This window comes from Amphichorda felina, assembly GCF_050947745.1.
Source record: "Amphichorda felina strain 45539 chromosome Unknown scaffold_5, whole genome shotgun sequence".
In the NCBI taxonomy this organism is placed as follows: domain Eukaryota; kingdom Fungi; phylum Ascomycota; class Sordariomycetes; order Hypocreales; family Bionectriaceae; genus Amphichorda; species Amphichorda felina.
This window is the reverse complement of record NW_028145045.1, coordinates 1,197,391-1,210,928: the sequence shown is the minus strand read 5'-3', so window position 1 is coordinate 1,210,928 and position 13,538 is coordinate 1,197,391. Positions and strand designations below refer to the sequence as shown.

Sequence of the window (13,538 nt, the reverse complement as noted above, 5' to 3'; positions counted from 1 at the left end):
ATGCGGCTCACCATTCTTCTGCATCGGGACGTAATACGAGAGGCACGCGAGGCTAACTTCTAATAAGGCCTGAAAGCCGGTGATGGGCGAGAGACGGTTGCTGATCCGGTGGGACCCGGGGGGATGTCCTGTGTTTGCTTTAAATACACTCGGATGGCATCTCGGCAGTCCAAGACAGCAGTCGGGCAAAGTGTGTGACCATGCCTTGAATGGGTAGCCACCACCGAGTGCCAATGTTGAGATACTGACCCCTTTTCCTGGTTGGTGCGCTGATAGTCTGACGCCTGGAAGCGCCACTCATCGCTTCCACAAAGAGTATCAAGTATTCCCGTGTTTGGAGACATCATCTTCATTGATGGGATGTGTAGTATGCAAATATGATACATTGAAGACCAGATCATGCGATTTATTAATCAACGGTTCCCTGGATTGGAGGGTCAAAAGAACAATAATTTGACCTTGAGCACTACCAGAGTCTAAGGTCACCAATCTCAATGTCGAGTACTCTTCAAAATCTTTACAATCCTTCGGAGCTTGCACTTCAATTTGAGGCACCCCTTGAACAAATACAATGCTGAACCCACTCTGCTCCTAGCAAAAGTGGTCGGGGGTATATAGTCTAACATAGGTTGAAACTGTAACCCATACATACCTATATACATATATATTAAGTTTGGTGTCATGTCGCAGTCAACAGGCACCTGATGTTGCATCGCCCACTGCCACAGACGTTCCAGAGATATGTGAGTCTATACTACCGAATCCTGGGGAATCCGGATGTGAGATGGCTAAGGTGAAGAGGATGGATGCACCGGGCTAATCACGAGTTGCCCCGGTTGTGGTAATGAGATATGCTAGATGACTCAAGTTTCTTCTAAGTCTTACAAGGCTTGGAATGTGTCGTACGGGCAACTTACCACTGCTCACTGGCATTCGCTCATGTAGAGCGAGAGACAACTCTGTTTGTCTATTCCTCCGGAGATAAGCTTCTAGACCTCAGAGACGCTACCAAACAGCTTGAAGTACTCTCAAATACGGCGTCTGGGTGGAGTTGATCCTGTACATATTGTCTCGTGGTTCGGATGAATAAATAGCTCATGATTCTCGAGGTGGTCTTGGACATGTGTGTCTACATAACGGGGCCTAACTTGTAGAAGAATATATGTATTTGTAATACCGCTGATTGTAAACCTAGGAATTTGAGAAATGGTACTTCAACTGATAGTCCCTTTGGCGAATACCGAGACTGGGGGACGGCCCGCCTCTCCGCTCCGCAACTACAGTGGGGAGAGAAAATGGGACTGATGGGGTTTACGTGGAATACGCCTGATTCCAAACTTCTACGGATAGCACTCGTTCTCTAGTTATATGGTGAAGGTTTCGCCAGACAAACGGGCAGGTAGAAACGCGAGATGCGAGTTTTGGTATGGCGATTGCTGCTATAGACTATGCGGTGATTTGAAGTTCGAAATAGGCACCATCCATTGATTTTGACGTAAGATAAGAGCTCTGAGCAAAACGATGAGGTATGAGCCAACTGTATGGGGAGGGCAGGCGTTGTTGACATCAACATCTAATGCTAAGCCATGGGTTACCCGTCTGAAGAAAAGGGAAAACGGATCGGAATTTCATACAGCCGCAGCAGCCTACTACCGCGTATTCGAAATCCCGGGCAGTCATCCTGTCGCCACGCACAGGACAGTGGCGGAGATTCGACTGACACATTTCCACGGCCGGTTTTCAGATTCAAAACTTCTCCTCAAGCTTCCATTCGAGACTATTCTTGGGAAATGAGAATTGAGTGGATTCAGAATTGAACTTGGATTGAAGCCATCGCGCTGGATGAACGCGGTGAAGAAATGGATGAGATTGGCAATTGTAATTGGATTGAAGTGAAGAACGAGGTGAAGACGAAGTGGAGATGAGATGGAGGACGAGAGAGATGCACTGCGTGCGCCTTAGCTTCCTAATTCAGACTAGCGCATCCTGGTGGTGCCTGAGGACGGGCAAGATTTTATCCTGGCGAAGTAGCAACAGCACAAGCGTGAGAGGAGAGTGACTGCCTTACCAATATGTGACTAACAAACTCAGCGACGAAATCGGAGCTAACAAAGTCACCGGCATAGCCAACTGGGGCGAAGAACCCATCATCATGGCCATGATATGCAAGACTCTCCCTCCAGTCGACTGTTTCGTCGAGCATCACGCCGGCACACGGCCCTGTAACCGCACTGACGCCCTGAGAGGCTGAAAGCCTGAAACCACCATGGCCGACATCTCCACGCCCACCAAGCGCTGCCACAACTGCCGCCGCCAGCGCCTGCGCTGCGACCGCTCCTATCCACACTGCAACAAGTGTCTCCTGGCAGGCAAGGAGTGCCTTGGCTACGGCCAGCTCTTTAGATGGACCGGCGCCATTGCCTCGCGCGGCAAGCTGGCTGGCAAGACATCCAGCGCTGATGTCTCGGCTGTCCCCAGCACCAGCCCCAACGAGTCCAAGGACCACCGCACAAGCAAGGTCAAGGAGGCCCGCAAGGACGATCGCCGTCCGGCCCGCTCCCGGAGCAGCTCCCCGCAAACTCCCGCGCCGGTGGCATTCGTTGCGGAGGATCATTCTCGCGCCCAGGACCGGGACTCCCGAGAGATGGTGCGCCGAAGTGAGACCCCAGACGCCGAGTTCTCCAGCCCCTGGGTTCTGGCAGACCCGCTCGTACAGGACCTTTCTTACTCGTACCGGCACTATCTGTCGTACTGTACGTACTTTTGTCTCTCAAGTCGTACTGGACCACTTGCTGACGCTGTTACTCGCAGTTGCCAATCGTGTTTGCAGGGACTTGGTATCACACGATGTCCCGGATCGCAATCCTTTTCGCGGGCTCCTCACCTTGACCACGGGGAACCCACTCCTCCAGCACATCATCGTCGCTGCGTCGGCTGCCCACATGTCTAATCTCATTCGCCCTTCACTGCCGCCGCTCGTGGAGCCAAACCTACAGGTCGTCAGCCCTACCAGCAGCGCAGACTCGAGACGCGCCTGGGAGGATGCCCTGGTTGCCAAGCACAAGGCCCTCCGGCTCATGCATAACGCCGTGCAGAACATCGACTCTGTGGGTGTCGATGTTGTGCTCGCCGCCTCCCTGTTCTTCGTCAACGTCGAGCTCATCGAGTCTGGCAAGCACGGATGGAAGGCCCACCTCGAAGGCGCCGGCAAGATCATGAGCCTCCTAGGCCCTGCTGAAGGCACAGTTCGTGACTTGCGAGACTACATGCTGTCGGACTGTTTTAGGTAGGTCGCCGCCATATTTATGTCTCCATGTGTGGGACTAGCCACTGACCTGGTCCAGTTACTTTGTCCTGGCCTCCGCATTCACACCTTCTACATCGACCGTCCAGTCCTATTTTCAATCATCACAGATCCCCTTGATCCTTGGGCGAGCCACCGCCAACAGTTACCTATGCTGCCCACCCACAGTCATGGAAATCATTTACGCCGCAGCGCAGCTATCCAATGTCAAGGTTGAAGACGACGAGTCTGCTGCCCAAGTAGCGATCGCCGGCATGTCACTATTGAGGCGGATCGAGGACATCGACGTCCGTACCTGGGCCGCTGACGCCCTCAATCTCCCCTATCTCAGCCAAATCGCCCTCGAAAGTCGCATAAATGCCGGCCTGGCTCATCGACTGGCTGCTAGGCTTTATATCGTGCATGCGATCGAGCCTGTGCGGAAGATTTTCGGCCAGGAGGGCGCGGACGCACTGGACCAGGCCTTGTTCGAGCAGCTCTCCAAGATCCCACCTGATGACCCCAACTTCAAGGCAACCACCTGGCCGACGTTCCTCTCCGGTGCCGGGGCGAAAGATACGCACCGGCGGGCGTGGGTCATGGAGAGGCTGCAGAAGCATCTGGGTACCTGCCCTTGGGGGTTCCTCTACACCGCGATGGAGACGCTCCAGGTTCTCTGGCGCCTTGACGGGCCCGAAAGGGCTGACAAGACCTGGGTGCAGACGCTCAAGGACCCCAAGCTGAACTTTTTGATGGTATGAAGAGACAGCTCGACACAAGAACAACATCAGATGGACCACCCCTTGGAACCAGGGCTGGAGCCTCACTCGTTCCAGGCGCTAATGTCCAGAAAGCCCGGGTCTCGTATGGTGTCTCCGACCTGGAAATGGACTTCCTAGGGCACTTCCAGCCAGCATGCGACCTTGTGACGAAGGTGGCCCTGGTGCCTCTCTAGAAGCTGCTGGAGGCCCCTCTACCGGGACCAGTCACAAAAACTGCTTAGCGTCTATACGCCCCTAGGACCGTATCCTGCACGATCCATGGGTCTTTTGGGCGCGGAGGTGACCACAGGGTGCTAAGAGTCCTAGCGAATCAGATAAGAATTCCTGGATCCTTTGAGGCATCTGGACCAAAAACTGTCAAGTTTGCGCTACGGCTACCCTATTCCATCTCTTTTCTCCGCACTGAGTTCAGGCTCGACTTGTCGAACAGAGAAGTTGTGTAGAGCTCTGGTCGATCATCAGTTATGCCCACCAGTGAGCGGCAAAAGAGTAGCCCCCGAGAACTGGGCGACCTGGTGGTCATCTTCAGCAACAAAAACTTTGGTACCTAACCAACCGGCCACACCAGGAGACATATGCGGCCGTGGGATCTACAACCAAGCTCCAGAGCAGCCACGCTCGCGCCAGCGAAGCAAGCTCGCATATTCTCAGAAACAGACTTCCGAGATGGATGTCTAGACATTATTGGGGATATCTTGAACCTGGGAACCCGACGAGGTGGAAGTCATGTCGCTGGAGATTGATGTGGACACGCAGCTCAGGGAAGATTCCTAGTTTTGAAGCGTGGGAATGTGGTCCCGACCATGGGAGTTGTTTTGCAAGCACATCTGCAAGAGGGAAGAGAAAGTCCCTCACGGACGGAAGAGTTAATAAATAGAGATAGAGGCTCCTCGCAGTCGGAGGTAGCCCCAGGGTCTTAAGGACGTATTAATTTGGTGGTTAACAACATAGTCATATTTAATCCACACACTCATGCACCTTGAGGCGCCTGGGGCGATTCTCCAAGTTTTCAGCGTCCACATTCATCATAGTGTACGTCGACGGAACAGACAGGGTATGGGCCACTCTCCGTGACCAACAACAACATGTGGGTAGGGTCGAGGGGCAATGCCAACATGAGGCCTAGGTATTTCCAAAACAAAATAAAAAAAAATAAACTCAAAAACAAAATAGTCAAACGGCTGACTGTTTATTGGCATCCCGGACACTCTTATAGAACTCTATCAGCGAACCAAACCTCAGCCAAGTTGATTAGAAATGGAACCCCCCTTTTCGGATGGATGATATCAGGATACTCGAGTGCAAGGCCCCTGAAGAAGATTAACCAAACCGTTCTGTTAAAGCCGCTCGAACATATTTCCCCGATCGGTTCTTGGGGATTGAGTCAACGAAAGTGACCTGCTTGCTGGTCAGTCCCACCCGCAGGCCGCGCTCTGTTGGGCAGTATTAAAGCACCCACCTTCTTGGGAACATTGAAGTTGGCCGACTGTTGCCGAACAAAACGCTTGATGTCTAGCGATGTCAGGTCGCATCCCGACTTGACAATCACTGCAACTCCTGCGTAGAATCTGGTTAGACAAACAAAGGTGGGCAAGGACAAAAGAAAAAGGGGGGGGGGGGTTGGTTTGAGTGAGCAGGGTGGATTGCCACCTACCGATATCCTCCCCGTAGGTCTCGTCCGGCACCTTGAAGCACGCAACCTGGTGAACGGCGTCGTGGGCGAGGATCATGTGCTCGATCTCCAGCGGGCTGATCTTCTCGCCGCCCTTGTTGATCATCTCCTTGATCCGGCCCGTCACCTGCAGCCAGCCATTCGCGTGCAGCACACCCAGGTCCCCGGTGCGGAAGAAGCCGTCGTGGAAGACGTCGCGGTTCACATCCGGCGGCCCGTCCAGGTATCCCGGGATCACGCACGCGCCACGGATGCACACCTCCCCTGTCTGGCCCGGCTGGTCGGTGAGCCTGCACGGCTGCTGGTCCCCCCCGTCGGAGATGCGGATCTTGACCTCCAGCTCCTCCGGCACGGGGTAGTGGCCCGGCACGCGATCATCGGAGCCTCCGACGCGGTTGCACAGGACCGCCTGGACCGTCTCGGTCATGCCGTAGCCCTCCAGGACCGGGCAGCCCAGCGCGCTCTCGATCTGGGCGATCAAGTCCCCGGAGATGCTGCTGCCCCCCGACCGCACGAACCGGATGGGCACCCCCCCGGCGGGACGCGGGAAGGACAGGAGCAGCCTGTGCATGGTGGGCACGGCGTGGTACCAGGTGGCGCCGAACTCCTTGAACTGGTGCCAGACGGTCCCGGAGAGCGACCGGGGGATGATGGCACACCCGCCCGCGGCGAGGCCGCACAGGAGGGACGAGCATGTGCCCCCGACGTGGAAGAACGGCGCAACGATCATGGTGCGGTCCTCCGGGAGCAGCGCGTGCGCCCTGACCAGGATGCGCACCGACGCGAGGATGACGGCGTGCGTCAGACCCACGGCTTTGGGCAGGCCCGTGGTGCCGCTGGTGTAGTGGAGGAGGACGATGTCGTCTGGACTGACGTCCTCCGGGGCGACAATGCCAGCTGGGGGCGCAGGGAGGAAGTCCTGCTGCGCCGGGGGTCCCAGGAGCAGCACCTCCTGGGCGACCTCGTCCCAGGAGCATTCCGCCACGGGGACACGCAGGGCTTCGCAGGCATCGACCACGGGGAGACTCTGGCGGGCGTCGCGGGAGATGATGGTGTAGGAGGGCCGGATGCGCTCGAGCATCTGGGCCTGCTCGTTGTACTTGGCATCTGGGTTGAGCGGCGCGGTGACGGCCCGCTGGCGGATGAGAGCCAGGAAGACAATGACAAACTCGATGCCGTTGGGAAGTGCGAGGGCGACGCGGCTCCCGGGTGTGATTCCCAGCCGTGCGAGAGATTCCTGGGCTCGCACAACCAGCTCCCCAAGGCGCTTGAAGGAGACTTGCAGGGTATCGCTGGAGGTCCCTGGGGCCGGTGGGATGATGATGGCCGGGGTATCTGGGCCCGGCGATTGCAGCAGGATCACGTCGGGTTGAAGCATACTGAAGACGGGGGCACGAGAGCTCCTCTACTGTGGAAGACGATAAATCCAAATTGGCCGGAGAGGAGAGTGAGCCGTGTTGATTCTATTTCTTCCCTGCTGTGTACGAGTAGCTTGGGGGGAGCGGCTCGGGGACACTGCCCAGATCACAGATGTCTGGCTCTATTACCTGGAGGCAGCTGAGCCCAGCTTTCTCCCGCTGCGTAGCATACATAGCCATTGGCCTACAGCAACTCTCAGGCCGGCCTGCATGTCATAACTCAATGCCTGCATGCCGACCAACATGTCCCGCCTGCATCAGCTCCTGGCTATTGCCTAATACGTACATGGTAATGGTAACGCAATTACTGTGGGACCACCAGGTTGGGGGTCAGCCTATGCGAGTAGCACTCGTATACTCCGTACCATCCATCCCATTGACTTGACTGCCATGAGCTACTGCAGATCCTCTAGGCCCATCTCGGCCGTCTAGAGCACTAAGGCATACAAGGGGGGCGGTGGGCAAGGCGAGATCCAGATAAATACTCGCTACACGCGGGTCACACTCGCTGGTGAATTCGAGTACCTTGCCGTGCAATCACCATAATACCACAGTGTGCATCATGGAAGATCAGTTGCGCCAGATCTGGGCCAGTGCCCTCTCCCTGGAGCCCGAGGAGATTGGCCAGGACGATAATTTATTCGAATGTGAGAACAACTACCGGCAGACATATCAACGTATCCCCCAGTCTAACTCTGTCGTGCAGTGGGAGGGGACTCGGTATGCTCGCCGCGGGATGCAGCTGTCGTCGCCCAGTAGGCTGATATCGATGGTGTCGAACATAGGTCAAGGCGATCCAGATCATGGCCAAGGCGGCAGAGAACCAGCTCTACTTTGACATCCAGACTTTGTATGCCAGTGAGTGTGCTACCCTTGATTCGCGCCGCGATTGATCCCAGCTAAGGCCATGGCGCGCGACTTGCCCAGATCCGACCGTTGGCTCCCTGGTTAAAGCGCTAGGCCAGGGCGAGGCAAATGGTCATCATCTACCGGTGACGACAGAAAACAACAAGCCAGCCGACGATGATATGCTGCTGCGTGTGCGGCGGCGGATGGAGGAATTGGGAATCCCCGGGGTTCGGGCTCTGCGTGCCGCGAAGCTACGTGAAGACCAGGGTATGGATAACCCTGCGAGATGCTACGCGGAGACTGTAGAGAATGCTCACCGTCTGCAGTTGATTTCATCCACATGACCGCAAAGGGCGCCATCGGGGCGTCACCAACCTTCATCTACGAGGTGGAAGGGGGCGACGTGAGGGGAGAGCTGCTCAAGGCCATCGCCCTGGTGACACTGAAACACCCCATACTCCGCTCCACGTTTGTGGACGTCGACGGCGAGTACTACCAGGTGGCCCTCGACGATGCCGCCCCGGTGCTGCTCGGCAGGTCCGGCCCGATAAAGCAGTACGCGCACGAGGCCAGCACGAGAGTCCTCGCTGCAGGCGATCCGACGGCGCACTATGCGCTTGTCGACGACAATGGCACGCTCTTCTTCAGCTTCTCCGTCCTGCACTGCTTCTTCGACAGCTTCTCCCGGACCATCATCGAGAGGGACCTGGTGGCGGCCCTCGGAGACCCCGGGGCCTTGGCCGGGCAGCCCGAGCGCCCGTGGTACGGCGACTTTGCCAGCCACCTCGAGGCCAACCTGGACGAGGCCAGCGCAGAGGCATTCTGGCTGCGGTACCTGGAGGGCAGCAGCCGGGTCGACACCATCCACCAGGGCCCGCCCGGGGCGATGCGGCAGTTCGACCGGTCCATCCACGAGACCATGGCGGCCGACGTGGCACAGGGCCGTCAGATCCACCTGGCGACGGCCATCACGACGGCATGGGCGCTTGCGCTGATGCACAGGTCCGGGTCCAGGGACGTGGCCTTCACGCTGCTCACCCTGGGCCGGCTGTACCCGTACGAGGGCATGGACAGGCTGGTCGGGCTGCTGGTCAAGGATCGGCCATTCCGGCTCCAGCTGGCCGACGACGACGACGACGCAGCGGCGGCCATCGACTCGGTGCTCCTGGGGGTGCAGGGCGACCTGGTATCTGCAGGCGAGTACGAGCATGGGCCGCGATTCCCCAGAGGGCCCTGCCTGCAGTCGTACGTCAACATCAAGCTCGGGGGGTCCGCGATGGAGGCCACGGCCGCGGGCGGGCTGACGCTCACGCCACGGCGGGACCTGGAGCGCTGGGAGAGCGAGACGCGGTATGCCGTGTACCTGGAGGTGAAGCCGCTTGGGGGCCGGAACCGGTTCGAAATGCGGTACCATTCGTCGCTGATTGGCGACGAGGAGGCGGCTGCGCTGCTTGGGAGGTTTCTTGCGCTACTGGAGGGCATCGGCGGCTCCGCTGGTGGCAGGTCGGTGGCAGGTCTGCTAGAGGAGCTGTGAAAGGGGCAAGGGGAGAGGTGTGCGGGTATGTACATCGTACATGTGCATCATGCACCATGCATGTACATCGTCAGTACGGAGCACATGAGGGTGGCCTGGATGGGAGGCTGGACTCTGGGGAAGCACCCCAACGTGCATGTGAACCAAGATCATCTCTCCTACCGCAGTACTAGTTAGCAGTACTACTAGTAGTACGAGTAGTGCGTACGGATAGCAGTACTCCGTACCAGTAGCAGTACTATGTGTGGAAATACGGCGTTATTCCGCGCCTGTGTTGGCCAATCCCCCCCCCCCCGCGCTATTATTGCATGTACCGTCGCACTCCGAGCACATTATACCCGCACCTACAGGGAGGCCCATCTAGTCACCTTTTCGATCTTGATGTATGACGATGTCCGATTCTCAGAACGCTATCCGTACAAAGTACTCCGTACATGCCTTCCTTTTCCGTGCGCTTTGCCGGTGGCGACTGGCGACATGGCTCTCTTCATCGGGCATTCGGGGAAAGACCACACAAGGTATTACGTACTTGCCTGTTCTGGTCAACTTGCCCTCGACGTATCTCGAAATATTCCATCTCTTTCAGCTTTCAGCTGAGTCCTGCTTCTCTTGGCTGCTACGCTGGACTTCTCCGTATACAGTCGATGCAGGGCGGTGTGGTAACAACTGGGTTACGGAGTATCGCACCAGCATTCAGGGGTCTCGGCTGCAGGACGAGATGTGTCTACCCAAAGTCTTTGTTAGAGCAGAGAAAAAGAAAAGGAAAAAGAGGGGGGAGGAGGGGTGTGTCCATGATGCTGTCTTCAGACGAATCTCTTGCTCTTTGGCTCTGTACGCGTATATGTACGTTCCAAGTACCGTCACGATCTCTGCTAAATAGCCCCTACAATCCATCACTTGATTGTCCCTTGTCTCCTTGCCATCTGCGAGCCACGCAGCAACGTCCACTAGCCCTCAATCCATATCTTTCATTCTACCCAATGATGGAATCCAGCAAAGCATCCCTCCCAGGCTTCACGCCTGATTCCCCCACTGCCGCCCTGGAGACCATCAGCTACAGCGCTCTCCTGGGCGGAGATGCCTCGGAGTCCGCCAGGCTCCTGTCCGTGTCGGTCCAGGAGGGCTTCTTCTACCTCGACCTGCAGGGTGAAGCCAACGAGGCGGGGACTCTTGCTCAGGTCGACCGGATCTACGAGTTCATGCGCACATGGTTCGACCAGCCGGCAGAGGCGAAGCTCGAGCACCTGCAAACCAACTACACGGATGGGTATGGTGCCTGCAATCAGACAAGAGACGAGCGTGGAGTGCAGAGTCCAGGGCTGATCCTGTTGCAGATACAAGGCGGCCGGGTTTTTCGCCGGTGCTTACGACGGCACCCGCGAAGCATACGAGAGTCTAAAGGTTTGTGCAGCCGCGGCGTTGGCCCTGATGGGCAAATCTCCTGGTTTCAGTTCACTGAGAATGTGCTCGCCAGTTCTCGCACAAGGGGCTGCGCTCGGGGGCAGCACCTCCTCCTCCGGCGGGGGATGTTGATTCGTCCGCAGTCGACTTCGGGAGCTATCTCTCCCAGGCAAACACCATTTCCCGGCAGCTCCTGGGCTCGCTCTCGACGGCCATGGGCCTCCCCTCGTCGGAGAGGTTCGAGAGCTTCCACCAGACGGCCGAGGACTCCAACTCGGTGCTCGTGCTGCTCCGGTACCCGCACGTGCCCGAGGAGCAGCAGAAGAAGACGGTGGGCCACAACAAGCACACCGACATTGGGAGCATCACGGTCCTCTTCACCAACCAGTGGGGGCTGCAGGTCATGGCGGCGGGCTCGAACCGGTGGGAGTTTGTGGAGCCGCGCCCCGGCTGCGCCATCATCAACGTCGGCGACTCGCTGCGGTTCCTGTCGCAGAAGAGGCTGCGCTCGTGCCTCCACCGCGTGGTGCCGGTGCCGGGCCAGACCTGGGACCGCTACACCATCGCCTACTTCCTGCGGCCGGACAACCGCGTGTCGTTTGTCGACAGCAACGGGGAGCTGGTCACGGCCCAGCACTGGCACGACACCAAGTACGAGGTCTTCCGGGCCACGCACGAGGAGCAGCGCCAGGGCACCGTCCTCACGGGGGGGCTGGAGCCCGTGGTGGCATCTGCCGTCTGACGACGTGCTGGCCCAGCTCTAGCCTCTGGTCCACCTCTTAGGGTTGGTGGCGTGAGAAAGATGTGCCAGGCAGTCAGACCGGCTGCGGCTTGCACGCCACGCCCATGTTGCCAGGTTCAAGTCTGAGATCCGAGCCGATCAGATTACATCAAACACATATCGCGCATCATGCATGCATCCCCCCGCCGAATAACTAACATGCGGCTATTGAGACTACTAGTAGCACGAGTAATATCACTACCCCGCAGCGTCCAGCTTGGGATGCAACTCCAATATTACCAACTGTTATTGAACTTTGAATCCGACATTGCCCACATTCGTGGGGTTCAGATATCGACAGGGTCGGGCCTCCGGGAGTCTAGAACTGTCGTACGAGTAGCCTCAGGTATGAGTACTCGTAATAGGCAGTATACTCGCAGGGGCTACGTAGTACATCAACCCGAAGGGTACCCCGTACTAGCTGTGCCGTGCCGTGCCGTGCCGTTGGGATGGTGGCCCAGCTGAGATCATCGCCAGGGGCATTGAAGAATGAAGATAGTTCCACCACGGCAAGGATTAGCACTCATGGGGAGTCATGGGCAATTGTGTACGAAGTACAGAGCCGTATGCTCATGCAGTCCTGGCCCAGGACGGGGCGTTTGCTTGGGCATCCGACCCTGGGTCAGCCCGGTGGCAATGCCAATCTTTTGCCAGTTACGGATAATACGAATAGTTCAGCTACTGTTCTCAACTTCCCACACCGAGTCGCCAAGGCGGGCATCTCCACTAGTTCCATCGCCAAGGCGGATGAGCTCCCCACGGCCCCCAAAGGACCCTGAGAGGCTGAAGAGGCTGAGAGATTCCTTTTTCCCCGAAGCCTTGCCCCAATCGGGCCATCATGTCTCATCGGTGGCTCTGGCTTCCCCCCCCCCCCCCAAAAGACTGCGGGTACGAGTGCGAGCTGGCAATGCTCTCTACGAGTATGGATACGGATACGTACGAGTATACGAGTATGCGAGTACTACTACTACTACACTACTACTACTAGTCGTACTATGTACCAATCTAAGCCTAGTGAGTTATAGTGTCGCCAGTCCTAGATCCGGCATCATCTATAATAATAATACCGACGGACCTCCTTTGGGTCGACTCGTCTTGCATTCCAAGATATGTAAGACATGTGACGCACTACCGGTTGTCAGTTACAACGGTGGGAGAAAGCATCGAATTGGCCATGATCCGGTCTGCCGGGAATTGAAAAGCGTACCAATACGTGCCCCCGTCGGCCATCCGTGAAACGCCGGATGTTCTTGCGCTCGTGGTCAATATACTATTACTCAACATCCGTGGTACTACGATTACGAGTACGTGTATCATAAACCCATCACGGCTGTGTGTGGGCCCCACGCGCCACGCATATCCTGCACTGCGCTTCTTCTTGGTGGCCATGGCGCTGGGCTCCATTCCCGATGCGTCCCGACATCATTTTAAACTTTACTTTTGCCAAAGAGGCGAACTGGGGCTGGCTGGACAGCTTGAGTGACTACCCTACTCGAACAAAGGTTCCGGCCAAAACCAACAACCTATCCTATACCTACTCCACTAATAGCAGCGCACCGGGATCTTGGTATGTTGCTGTTAGTGAGGCAGGTATAGAATGAGTTGTTGTGTTGGTCTCGGCCACAAACTTCGTACAAGTCCCGGATCCGCCGATCCCTGAGTACTGAATCTTGCGCTCTCGATTGGTGTCTGGTAACGAGGAGATGGACCAGGATGAGATCCGAGGCAGATCTTTGGGTGGTGTCATCCCTCGCTGATTGGACACGGTGCCTGTATATCAGCTTGAGAGTACGTTGCAAGTATGATAACAGCACAAGG

At 56.9% G+C, this 13,538-nt stretch overlaps 4 protein-coding genes across 4 annotated transcripts; 3 read left to right on the top strand and 1 right to left on the bottom strand.

Annotated features, from left to right (window-relative positions):
• Positions 1 to 2,266: 2,266 nt before the first annotated feature.
• On the top strand, positions 2,267 to 4,238 carry ACO1O0_005227 (Zn(II)2Cys6 transcription factor; the record flags this gene model as incomplete). Its single annotated transcript, XM_083194652.1, has 4 exons — positions 2,267 to 2,753; positions 2,812 to 3,286; positions 3,345 to 4,038; positions 4,134 to 4,238. 4 exons carry the CDS (start codon positions 2,267 to 2,269, stop codon positions 4,236 to 4,238), a joined length of 1,761 nt encoding a protein of 586 aa, XP_083049565.1.
• Positions 4,239 to 5,385: 1,147 nt separating this feature from the next.
• On the bottom strand, positions 5,386 to 7,115 carry ACO1O0_005226 (uncharacterized protein; the record flags this gene model as incomplete). Its single annotated transcript, XM_083194651.1, has 3 exons — positions 5,386 to 5,463; positions 5,525 to 5,622; positions 5,720 to 7,115. The coding sequence occupies 3 exons, from the start codon at positions 7,113 to 7,115 to the stop codon at positions 5,386 to 5,388; spliced, it is 1,572 nt and encodes a 523-aa protein (XP_083049564.1).
• Positions 7,116 to 7,717: 602 nt separating this feature from the next.
• ACO1O0_005225 (uncharacterized protein) lies at positions 7,718 to 9,538 on the top strand (the record flags this gene model as incomplete). The annotated part of the gene is made up of 5 exons (XM_083194650.1): positions 7,718 to 7,802; positions 7,862 to 7,875; positions 7,941 to 8,013; positions 8,083 to 8,271; positions 8,331 to 9,538. 5 exons carry the CDS (start codon positions 7,718 to 7,720, stop codon positions 9,536 to 9,538), a joined length of 1,569 nt encoding a protein of 522 aa, XP_083049563.1.
• Positions 9,539 to 10,518: 980 nt separating this feature from the next.
• Positions 10,519 to 11,681, top strand: ACO1O0_005224 (uncharacterized protein; the record flags this gene model as incomplete). The annotated part of the gene is made up of 3 exons (XM_083194649.1): positions 10,519 to 10,805; positions 10,873 to 10,939; positions 11,013 to 11,681. 3 exons carry the CDS (start codon positions 10,519 to 10,521, stop codon positions 11,679 to 11,681), a joined length of 1,023 nt encoding a protein of 340 aa, XP_083049562.1.
• Positions 11,682 to 13,538: the final 1,857 nt, after the last annotated feature.